Source organism: Ovis aries, chromosome 6 (assembly GCF_016772045.2).
Source record: "Ovis aries strain OAR_USU_Benz2616 breed Rambouillet chromosome 6, ARS-UI_Ramb_v3.0, whole genome shotgun sequence".
Classification (NCBI taxonomy): Eukaryota; Metazoa; Chordata; class Mammalia; order Artiodactyla; family Bovidae; genus Ovis; species Ovis aries.
The window spans coordinates 115321453-115333002 of NC_056059.1; the positions used below are offsets into that span (position 1 = coordinate 115321453).

At 58.2% G+C, this 11550-nt stretch overlaps 1 protein-coding gene across 1 annotated transcript in view; it reads left to right on the forward strand.

The window, feature by feature from the left end:
- Positions 1-8851, forward strand: part of HTRA3 (HtrA serine peptidase 3) — a 29356-nt gene extending 20505 nt beyond the window's left edge. Inside the window, exons 6-9 of the mRNA XM_027971265.2 lie at positions 134-248; positions 4312-4360; positions 6045-6140; positions 7751-8851. Of these exons, the coding sequence (XP_027827066.2) occupies positions 134-248; positions 4312-4360; positions 6045-6140; positions 7751-7916 (426 nt within the window). The 3' untranslated portion in view covers positions 7917-8851. The remainder of the gene's footprint in view (positions 1-133; positions 249-4311; positions 4361-6044; positions 6141-7750) is intronic.
- Positions 8852-11550: the final 2699 nt, after the last annotated feature.

Genomic DNA, 11550 nt, shown 5'->3' on the forward strand with positions numbered 1-11550 from the left:
GGAGCACCTTTAGGGAGCTTCTCAGGGAGGGCCCCCATCTGGGAGCCAAGTCCCACGGACACGCTGCTCTGCCGCTGAGGGCAGCGGCCACTTGGGCTCTCGGAGTGACTGCCCGCTCTGATCTCCTCCCCAGGACGGTGAGGTCATTGGCATCAACACGCTCAAGGTCGCGGCCGGCATCTCCTTTGCCATCCCCTCGGACCGCATCACACGCTTCCTCTCAGAGTTCCAGGACAAGACCGGCAAAGGTACGGAGCCCCCACGTGGGGTCAGGAGCGCTGTCCCAGGGCTGAGCTCACAGCCTCCAGCAGGGCCAGGGGATCCCACAGTGCTCCGTGACGGCACCCACCCCCCAGCCCACCCTGATGTGCCGAGACCCCCACCCGGGATACCTCAGCCTCTCTCCCATCCTCTCCTCACCTCATGACGATGACCACCCCCACCCCTCTAGACGGTCCCCTCTGGCTGGGGATCATCCATCTCACCTCCCGCCTCTAAGGTGGTGGCCCCTAGGTTTCACTTGCCTGAGCCACTCCATAGTTGCCAGACCCAGACAGAACTTCCTTCTATCCTATTAACCCATCTGCCCTCCCACCCACCACCCCATCCACCTACTCACCAACCCACCCATCCATCCTTCCACCCACCATCCCACCCACGCACCAGCTCAGCCATCCATCCACTCATCCCTTCATCCACCTGTCTTTCCTTTCTTCCTTCTTTTTCTTGCTTTCCTTCCTTCCATCCTTCCTCCTGCTCATTCATGCATCCACCCCTCCTGCCTCTTTTTATCTATCTAGTTTTTGAGTTGATGGTTTTTCTTCTTCATCTTTTGATATGGTAAATTCCTTTGGTTGGTTTTATAATATTAAACTATCCTTGCATTCCTGGAATAGACCTCACTTAGTCGTGATGTATTATCCTGCTTTATATATTGCTAGGCTTGATTTGCTGAAAGCATTTCAAGACTTTCCACATCTATCTTCATGAGGAATGTGGGTCTAGTTCTCTTTCTGGTTCTGGTGTTGGGATAATGAGCTGAGAAGTGGCTTAGGAAAAACAGTCCCCCTGTCCGTCTCTTCTACTGTCCATTTTCCACTGCAGGGCTGTTTTACTTCTGACACATCCGGTCAGCAATAAGTGGGGTTTCTCCCTGCCAAGCTGGGTGTCTTACAATTTAACTCCATTCTGACACTGTCTGCCTGGAGATAGCATCAGACCCCACAAGTTAAGGGCTTGGTCCTATGACTGCCCCCAGCCCTGCCTTCAGAGGCCCATTGCACACTGTGACTATAAACCAGAATTGCGCATGACCCCTTTCTTGGGTTGGATCGTTTGCTAGAGCAGGAAAACTGTTTTCTCAACAGATAACAGTTTATTGTAAAGGATATGTCTCAGGAACAGCCTGATGAAAGAGATGCATAGGGCAAGGTGTGAGGGAAGGATGCGGAGCCCGTGGTCTCTGGGTGCACCTCCACAAGATCACCAACCCAGAAGCTCTTCATACCCATCGTTCTGGGTTTCTGTGGCGGCCGCGTGACGTGGGCATGGTTGGCTAAGCTGCTGTGTATGCGTTAGTTGCTCAGTCATGTTCGACTCTGTGCGACCCCACGGCCTGTCGCCCGTCTACGGTCGACCGTAGCTTCTCTGTCCACGAGGTTCTCCAGGCAAGAATACCAGAGTGGATTGCCATGCCCTCCTCCAGGGGATCTCCCCGACCTAGGGGTTGAAGCTGGGTCTCCTGCATTGCAGATGGACGCTAGCATCTGAGCCACAAGGGAAGCCTCTGAATAAGTTATTAGCCACTGGCAATTGATCCAACTTCTAGTTCATCTCCTCTCCCCGAAGCAAGGCAGAGAAGGCTGAGGAGAAACGTTCCAATCCTCCAGTTATGTGGTCGGTTCCCCTTGCAACCAACAGACACCCTTAGGGACTTTCCAAAGGTCACCTCGTTGATTAAAGTCAAATGTGATTGAAAGGGACTTGTGTATAATGAAAAACCATGTGAGAGTTAGACCATAAGGAAGGCTGAGCGCCCAAAAAAACAAAAGGGCTGAGCACCAAAGAATTGATGCTTTCAAAACGTGGTGCTGGAGACCCTTGAGAGTCCATGGACAGCAAAGAGATCAAACCAGGCAATCCTAAAGGGAATCAACAATGGAATAGTCATTGGAAGGACTGACGCTGAAGCTGAAGCTCCAGGATTTTGGCCATCTGATGCAAAGAGCTGTCACGCTGGACAAGGCCCTGATGCGGGGAAAGATTGAGGATAGGAGGAGAAGGGGCCGACAGAGGACGAGACGGTTGGATGGCATCATCGCCTCAATGAACATGAGTTTGAGCAAGCTCCAGGAGATGGTGAGGCACAGGGAAGCCTGGCGTGCTGCAGTCCATGGGGCTGCAAAGAGTCGGGCACGACTTAGTGACTGACCAACAATAACAACTTCACCTTTAGAGGTCTGGGAACTATTTCAGTAGCTGTGAGAAAAAAATGTCCCTTAGAAATCTGATCACTTTAGGGAAGTACAAAAGTTTTAGGAGCTATGTGTTAGGAACCCTGGATGAAGACCAAAACATGCATACATCTCTTATTATTAGTCAAAGAATCACCGAAATAGTCACTCCTTTTCAGTTTTGCAGAACCGTTTGTGTAGAACTGATATATATCTTCCCTAGGCGTCAGAATTCTCCTGTAAGACCATCTGGGCTTGAAGTTACTTTGTGGCGAGACTTTCAACTACTTCAATTTCCTCCCTAGGTACGGGGCTATAAAAAGTGTTAGTCTTTCCGTCTTGTCTGACTCTTTGCAGTCCCGTGGACTGTAGCCCACCAGGCTCCTCTGTCCATGGCATTCTCCAGGCAAGAATACTGGAGTGGGTTGCCGTTGCCTTCTTCAAGGGATCTTCCTGACCTGGGGATGGAATCCAGGCTTCCTGCATCACAGGCAGATTCTTTACCGTCTGAGTCACTAGGGAAGCCCATATAGGGCTACGGAGGCTGTCTGTTGCCTCTTGAGGGAACTCTCGTAGTCTGAAATTTTCAAGAAATTTGTTCCGTTTACCTCTGTCGTCCAGTTTACTGAGATCTAGTTGTTCATATTAGTCTCTTATCTTCTTAATACCTGTATAATCTGTAGTGACGTCACCTCTCCCATCCCCGATATTGATCATTGTCTTCCCCCCCTCCCCCAATTAGTCTGGCTAAAAACGTATCTGATTACAAAAAATCAACTTTTGGTTTTCATTTATTTTCTCCGCTTTTTCCATTTTCTACTTCTTTGATTTCTGTTCTTTATTATTTCTTTTCTTCTGCTTGCGTTAGATTTCATTTGATCTTTTTCTAGTTTTAAGGAGAAGGCTGAAGTCACTGATTTGATATCTTTCTTTTTTCCTGATATTGGTACTTCAGTGCTATTAATCTCCCTCTAAGTACTGCTTGACCTCCATCCCACGACGTTCGGTATATTGTATTTTGTTTTTTTCAATTTAAAATGCTTTCTAATTTCTCTTTTGCTCTATTCCTTAAAGTTGGGTTATTTAGAAGTATGTATATTTACTTTCCCAGTTATTGTGAACCTTGTAGACACCTTGTAGGTTAGTTCCTCTGTGGCCAGGGAGCACATTTTTGTGATACGACATTTTTAAAACGTGCTGAGACTTGTTTAGCGCTTGCTGTTGCTGTTCAGCTGCTCAGTCATGTCCGACTCTTTGTGGCCCCTTGGACTGCAGTGTGCCAGGCTTCCCCGTCCTTCACCAGGTTTAGGGTTAGACTGTGTGAGGTTGTTTTGGAGTCTAAGGCATCTGCTAAGTCACAGACTGGAGAGGCTGGGGGCACAGAGCTACCACCTCAGCCTTCTGTGTTTATATTGCTCCAGCCAGGGGGCCTGCCACGCCATTAGAGCTCACTGGGTGTTATCAATTAATATCTGGTTTTGGGAGAAGGCAGGAGAAGGTGACCAGTTCAGATCAGAGCAAGGCGACTTAGGGAGCCTGTGGGATGGGGGCTGGAGCTCCGCTTTCCACTGGGGTCGGGTGGAGGGGACCAGCAAGAGAGCAGATATCAGAGCTGAAGTGGGTGAATGGTGCCTGATGATGAGGGTGGGCCCGAAGCCCCCAGATCGGAACCAGAACCTCTCCCAGGCCCTCAGGGGTAGCCACATGGGGAGAGGTGCCTCTGGGCACCTGGTGATGTAGGAGCCAGGCTGGGCCCAGGAGGGTGGCCCCTGCTGCCCTCTGCTCCCTGGCCAGGCCCCTCTGGGAGCACTGAGGCTCCCACGGCGGCTCTAACCGAGCCCCAACGCTCTGTCTCCAGACTGGAAGAAACGCTTCATCGGCATCCGGATGCGGACCATCACGCCAAGGTGAGTGTCCGAAGGACGCTGGCGCCCGCCGCCCTTCACCCCCACCCTCCTCCCGGGCCCTGGCCCCGGCGGGCCTGCCCACCAGCAGGTGCTCCCATGGGCCACGCACCAGGCTTCTGAGCCTTTGTTCAGGTCAGTCCCTCGGCCTGGAATGCCTTTCCCCCTCAGCCTGATCCAAAGGACTCCTTTCAGGTGCTCCTCCTCCAGGAAGCGTCCCAGATTAGTTTTCCTGGGGCTACCACAACAAATAACCCCCAAGTTAGTGGTTTAAAACAACAGAAATGTTTTTCTGTCAACAGTTCTGGAAGCCCTCAGTCCAAACTCAAGGGGTCACCAGGGCTGCGCTCCCTGGATGCTTCGAGGAAGGGTCCTTCCTTGCATCTCCCAGCTTCTGGTGGTTCTTCGGTTGCATTTGCATCGCTACAAGCTCTGCCTTTCTCGTTGCATGGTGGGCACAAAGCCCCCAGATTAGAGCCAGGATATCTCCCAGACTCTCAAGAGCAGCCACGTGGGGAGAGGTGACTCTGAGCGCCTGATCACACAAGAGCTGGGCTGGTCCAAGGAGGGTGGCCCCTGCTGCCTTCTCCCTCTTCTTTCTCTGATAAAAACACCAGCCATTGGGTTTCGGGACCACCCTAAGTCAGGCTAATCTCATCTCGAGATTCTTAACCAGCCGCATCAGCCAAGTCCCTATGTCCAAACAAGGTCACATTCTGAGGCCTGAGCAGACGTGAATTCTGGGAATGGGACACCATTCTGCCTCCCCAGAGGCCACTTCGAGGGGAGGAGATGTCTCCTCTCTTGCACAGCTGCGCTTCCCTCCCCAGCTTGCACTGGGTCCCCCGGTGGCAGACCTGCCCACCCCCAACCGTGGCCACGAGCTTTTTGTGAGCAAGGGCTGGGTCCTGCTCACCCCCAGGGCCAGGACTATAACACGGCAGGTGTCTGCAATTCTGAGTGCGTGAAATAGGGGAGGGGCTGGGGAAGAGGAGGGACAGGGAGGAGGGAAGGGAGGCAGAAGCGAAGAAGATGCAAAGTCCAGGGGTTTGGAGAAGGAAGAGGTCACTGCGCTGGGGAGACCTGGGGAGAACCCAGCTCACCTGAGTGACCCTCCCACCCACACGGTCCCTAAGATGACATTCGTGCCTGTGTCGGCAACCGTTCCTCTAGGGAGTAAATCTGAAAGCGATTTGGAATCAAGACCAATGTGCCAAGTCACCGTCTAAAGGTGCTATTTTTCTCTTCCGTCCCGCCATCCGTCCACCCCGCCTCCCTTCCAGCCTCCTGTCTCTCCGCGCCCATCCGTTGTCTGTTCGCCCTCCTACCGTCTGCCTGTCTGTCCATCGCTCTTTCCTTCCCTCCATCCTGCCATCTGATCACACATCCCTCTTCCTCTCCTTCCCTCCTCACCCCTCCTCCCGCTCGTCCTCCCATCTGTCCGTCACTCTCCCCTCTCCACGCTTCCAATCATTCACCCTCACAGAGTTCTTTCGAGGAGCCCGAGCTGAGTGGGGGTCACAGGCAAGAACCAGTGACAACCCAGAGTGGCGAGTGGCAGGACCCGGCAGCGTGGGGTCAGAGGAGACTCCTCGTCCCGGGTGGAGGAGGGGACGAGGGGCAGCTTTGTACTGAAGAGTCAGCTCAGAGGCCCAGAAGCGCCTTAACAGTGGAACTGTCTTTTCAGTTTGGTGGAGGAGCTAAAGGCCAGTAACCCGGACTTCCCTGCAGTCAGCAGTGGGATTTATGTGCAAGAGGTTGTTCCGAATTCACCTTCTCAGAGGTAGGCTCCACCAGAGGAAGCAAGGAGGCCGGGCGGGTGGGCTTGGGACCTGGGCCGGACTTCACTGACCTTGCATGACCTTGAGCGTCCTGGCAACGTGGTGTAACGTGAAAGTGGCAGGCGGGATCCTGGCCAGTCCTCTAAGCTGGGCTCAGGCTGGAGGGTGAAGGCCATCCCCTCCTTGGCCCAGAATGTCCTTCCCTTTGGGTCTAGAGAGACAGTGTAGTGGAGGTCCGCACCCCCCAAGTTGAGACCTGCATGCCAGCCTGACTCTCATCAGCCTTACGGGTCAGCCTGGGTCTTTCCTGGCCAGGTTCCTCATCAGCAAAATGGGTATGACTCTGCCTACTCTTCCTGCCCCACGGGACACTGTCAAGATCAGTTAGGGAACAAAGCCTTGCCTTCTCGGAAATGGAACGTGACAGAAAGGTCGAATGTTGCAGCCTGGTGGCCTGAAGCAGGCTTGGGGGGTGATGGCACGCGTGAGCCTGTGCCCTGGACCGGCTCTGGACAAGCGCCCGCCCCTCCTCCTCCCTGGCGTCCGTCTGTGCAGTGGGTGGGCTCCTTTGCATCCTGCTTCTAAACTGTAGCTTCAGGAGCAAGAAGTGGCCCATGTAGGGTCTGGGGCCCCTCGGGGGGGAGAGTGGAGCCAGGCAGGAGGGTCCCCCAGCCCCTTCAACCCAACAGGACCCGTTTTCTCTGTTTTGTGCGCTGGGCTGGAAGACGCAGATCCCTGGAGTTTTCCTGCCCTGAACATGGCACGCGTGCTCAGCCCGCAGCCGCCCTGCAGTAAAAATTGTCAAGATACAGATCTGTGATGCCAAAGAATAATCACCCCCAACTCAGGCTCTCTATGGGGGTTCTGGGGTAGCAGGCAGCGTCAGGGAGAGTGGCCACATGCAGGGTGCCCCGGACAGGGGAGCTTGGTGGCGACGGTGGCTGCGGCTGACCCAGGCTGGGTCGTGAGCTGGGCGTTGCAGGTGTGTCCCCTCAGGGGCTCCTCACTGCAGCCTGCGAGGTGTGGGCTCCCGTCCCATTGCTCAGATGGGAAGACTGAGCCTTGACGCAGTCAGTCCTCCGAGGTCATGCAGCTAGTCCTCCGAGGTCATGCAGCTAGCCCGTGTGGATCTGGGTCCTGTCACTCGTGAACCTGACCTTGGTGCCACCCTGCCTGCCCTCTGGATGGAGGGGGAGGTCATGGCAAGTCAGGTGCAGAAGGGGGCTGGCCTCGCTCGCTCCAGCCCTAACAGGAAAGTCTTAGTAACTGCAGTGTGGTGGAATCGATACCCCGGACCTCGCTGTAATTTGCCAAGAGTATCCGCATCCAGGGCTGCAGCGGCGAGAGCCGAGGCTCACGGGGCTGCGTCCCTGGCCCAGGTGGGGAGGCCACAGCCAGAACGTGACCCCAGTCCCGCTGCTGTGCAGTAAAGTCAACCGACAAAGTGCTAGCCGGTGGTTGGACAGTGGCCTCTGCCCGGGGTGAGAGCCTGGCGGTCACGGCCCTGTCTTCGCCTGTTGCAATGACTTTCCTTAAACCTGCGGCTGTTAGAGGCACCCCGGCCTCAGCCTCTCAGGGATGAGCTGTGACCACCTCTCTCTCCTGTTGGCAGGGGGGGCATCCAGGATGGAGACATCATTGTCAAGGTCAACGGGCGGCCCCTGGCCGACTCGAGCGAGCTGCAGGAGGCTGTGCTGACCGAGTCGGCCCTGCTGCTGGAGGTGCGGCGTGGCAACGACGACCTGCTCTTCAGCATCGCACCCGAGGTGGTCCTGTGAAGGCAGGGCCATCTCCCCCACCCCGCCCACTGCCAAGGACCGGGGGCCCCTTGGGCTGTCTCCCTCCAGAGCCGCTGCCCCTCACGGGATCAGGACGAAGGACCCGGGTCGGTCCTCAGCACAGCCAGCAGACTCTTCCCGGCGTCCAGGACCGGAGCCACAGGCTGGCTGGGCTTGGCCGGGGGCCCGCATCTCAGCCGCATCACGGTGTCCCCACCCCACCCCCAAATGCTCCGGGGGGCCCCCCACATTCCCAGATCTAGAAGACTCTCGTATTCCCCCCAAAGCCCCTCCTCTCTCCCGCCTTCCTGCCTTTGCACCCGTCCGTAGGGTACTTCTCTGTAAACGCCTGCCGTTCCTTCCCCATCCGCACCTCCCCAGCTCTCACTGATCAGGTCTCAGGCCCCCAGCCTCCTCCTCTCCCTGGGGTGCCCCTCTGCCCCCCCCCCAACCCAGCACAGCGCCTATCACCTTAAATGACCAGGGCTGTCTGCCTGGCTCACCTGCTCCCACTGAGGAGTCCGGTGTGGCGGGTCTGGCCGGCAGCTGGCACTGTGAAGGGTCCCCTGACGACCTAGCCGAGCCCTAGGGCTTGGCGACAAGCCCTGGCCTCCCAGGTGGGAGAGAAGCAAGCAGAGAGGGAGCAGAGAGTAACTCCCACCCCCACCTCCCGGGAGGCTGGCCTGTCCTCCTGGAGAAGACCCTGGGGTGGGGTGGGGGCTGCGGAGGAAGCTGGGACCCACGGGCAAGGGGAGGTGAGGACTGAGCCGCTGGCCTCCCCAGCTGTTCTGTGGGCAACGGGGACTCATGGCGCCCCCTCTCGGCGGGGCGCCTGTTTCCGGGCGGCTCCGTGAGCTCCCCAGTGCAGCCCGGTCCCCGGTTGCTTGTACTGTGTGTCTCTCTACTGTATGGAAATTAAAGTTTACAAGCACGTGGTTCTGAGCCAGCAAGGGCGTGTCTGGGGCCCCCTGCCCGCTGCTGCACAGTTTCTCCTGACCCAGAGCCCACCCATCCGTCAGCAGGCACAGAGAGTGCGGGGGGTCCACCGCCAGGAGCAGCGCCTGAGCATCGCCATGCCCCAGCCGGCCTGCCCTCAGCCCCAGGCTCCCCACTTTGACTCCTGGCCCCTGGTCCCCAGCAAGATGCCTCCCCTCCCCATTGCAGGAGCCTCTCCCCTGACACAGGAGGGTCCTGAGACCACCCGCCTCCTGGCAGTGGCCTCCTGGCCACTTGGAGAGGGGTCTGGCTGGCAGCAGCGAGCCCACTGAGTGTGCAGTGCACGCCCGGTCAGGCCGTGGGGTGAAGTCTCCCTGGGTCATCCCCACTGCAGACCGCCCAGCAAGGGGGCTCGAGGCAGTACCGGGGAGGGCGGAGCAAAGTCAGCTGCCCGGGACCCCAGCAGGGGCTGCCGGCAGGGACCGAGAGCTGTGAAGTCACCCAGAGCCCGCCCCCAGGGTCGCATGAGCAGGAGGGTAAGGGGCACTGATCCAGGCTGAGAAGGAGAGCCCAGCCCAGAGTTCTGGACCACCATCCTGGAAAGATGGAGACCCCTTTGGTCCAAACCTCTCAGAGCAGCAGGGCCTGCCCCCAGCTGGCCTCTGTGTGACCCAGCCAGCTTGTCCCTCGGGGGTGGGGGAACTACAGATGTCACGCTTTCCCAACTCCTAAAGCCTGAGATTCGACAGGTCCAAACTTAAATGACCTGCCAAGGGGGCTAATTTTAGGAGCTAGCCTCGGATGGCCACGGAGGTAGCTGGAATCCCGCTCAGTACCTAGAGGGACTCGTGGGAGATGGGCCCAGAAGGTGGGGGGCTGGAGGGGCTGAGGGGGCTGTGTGGCCACAGGCCGGCTGGACAAATGGGGTGGGGGTGGATAGGGAGTCAGACTGAAGAGCTCTCAGCACCCACAGCCGTAAAAGAACCCGAGCGCGTCTGATGATGCTGTGATCCCGTTCACCAGCCTAGTCTTGCAATCCCAGGGTTCAGACGATCACAGAACAGAGCACACTCCCCAGCTGCCAGGCCACGTCCAGGGCACAGAGGCCACCCTGCAAGGCCCCTCCCAGCCCCACCACACAGTGGTGCCTGCCACCCACCAGCCAGCCCACCCCCACACCCCGTCCACCCTGAGCGGGCTCCTACCACAGCCCACCCCGCAGCCAGCGTCCTCCGGAACTGTCCAGGCACCTCCCGGAGCCTGGCCCAGCCCGCACTGTGGGACCACCCACCTTGCAGCCAGCCCCCATGCCACTCGCCCACCCAGGGTGGACCAGCCCATCCCCACAGAGCAGGCCTGTGCCATCTCACCCCCCGCCCCTTCCCCCCATCCACTGCCCAATCCGGAGCAGTCCTGATGCCCAGGGTCAGTCCACTTGCTGAGGTCCCTGCTCTCACCGGCCCTGAGCGGGCCCCTGCTTTGCACATCCACAACAGCACACAGAGCTTGGTCCTTGTTCTCCATCTCCGGCCCCCTGACAGTGTGCCCAGCGGCCACGTGGTTCCCCCTGGGGGTGGGGAGCCCGGGGGAGCTGGGCCATCTGTCCAGATCAAGGCCGCTGGCCTGGGGGCCTGGGCTTGGCCGGACGATAAGCGGGAAGTAGGGCACTCAGAGCGGAGGCTTGGACTTGAATGGGGCCAGGTGTCTGAGAGGGCTCTGGGGCCCGTGATCAAGGGGGTCAGTTCGATTCCTGGTGAGAGCTGCTTCCTGGCCTGGCAGAAGTTGCTGATGGCTCTATGCCCAGGAGGCAGGGGTAGGGGTGGGAATAGGGAGTGGGCAGGAGAGGACTGGAGTCCCTTCCTACAGGGGTGGTAATCCCACCGTGAAGCTCCCCGCCTCGTCTAACCCTGCTCGTTCCCCCAAGGCCTCGCCTCCACTTCCCGCGACGCTGAGGATAGGGAGGGCTTCCGCTTGTGAAACTGGGGGACACAGTCCAGTCCTTGGCGCAGCGGCGCCGGTCGGGAGGAACGGAGCGGGGAAGCAAGGGAAACACACAGGCCTGTGGGTGTTGTGCTGGAGGGATCAGGGGGTGACAAAGCTGGCTGAGCCTCTGTGAAGAGCTGTGCAGGTGGAAAGCTGGTGGCAGTGCTGGTCCCCCCTGCCCTCCTTCCAGAGGGCGGAGTTAGTGTCCTCTGGGCCCAGAGGGGGCCCCCAGGCCCCAGAGGGAGCCCTGAGCCCAGAACTGTCCCTTGCAGCCGCAGGCGTCCTCAGAAGTTCCGGTGTAGGGGGAACATGGCCGGCCGTTCCCGCCTGAGACTTGGAGAGACAGACAGCAGGGTGCCCGTCGCCTGCCCAGAGGTCCAGGGGCATCACATACTCGCAAGTGCCCAGGATGGTCACCAGCGCCCTCCGGGCATTGTCCAGAACCATCTTCCCCTGAGGTCTGGCGCTGGGGTGCACCAGGCTCCCTGACATGGTCTCTGCGGGCGTTAATGATGACCAGCCCATCAGCATCGCCCCCCACTTCCACCACCACCCAGAAACCCTCGTGTTTGGAGGGCAGTCGTGACTGTGGCCCCGAAGGGCGGGGCTGAGGCCCGTCTGGCCCCAAAGCTGCTTTGCTGCAGCAAGTGTCAAATTAAATGTCGCACAGGGGGGCTTCCCTGGCGGTCCAGTGGTTAGGGACTGGCACTTTCAC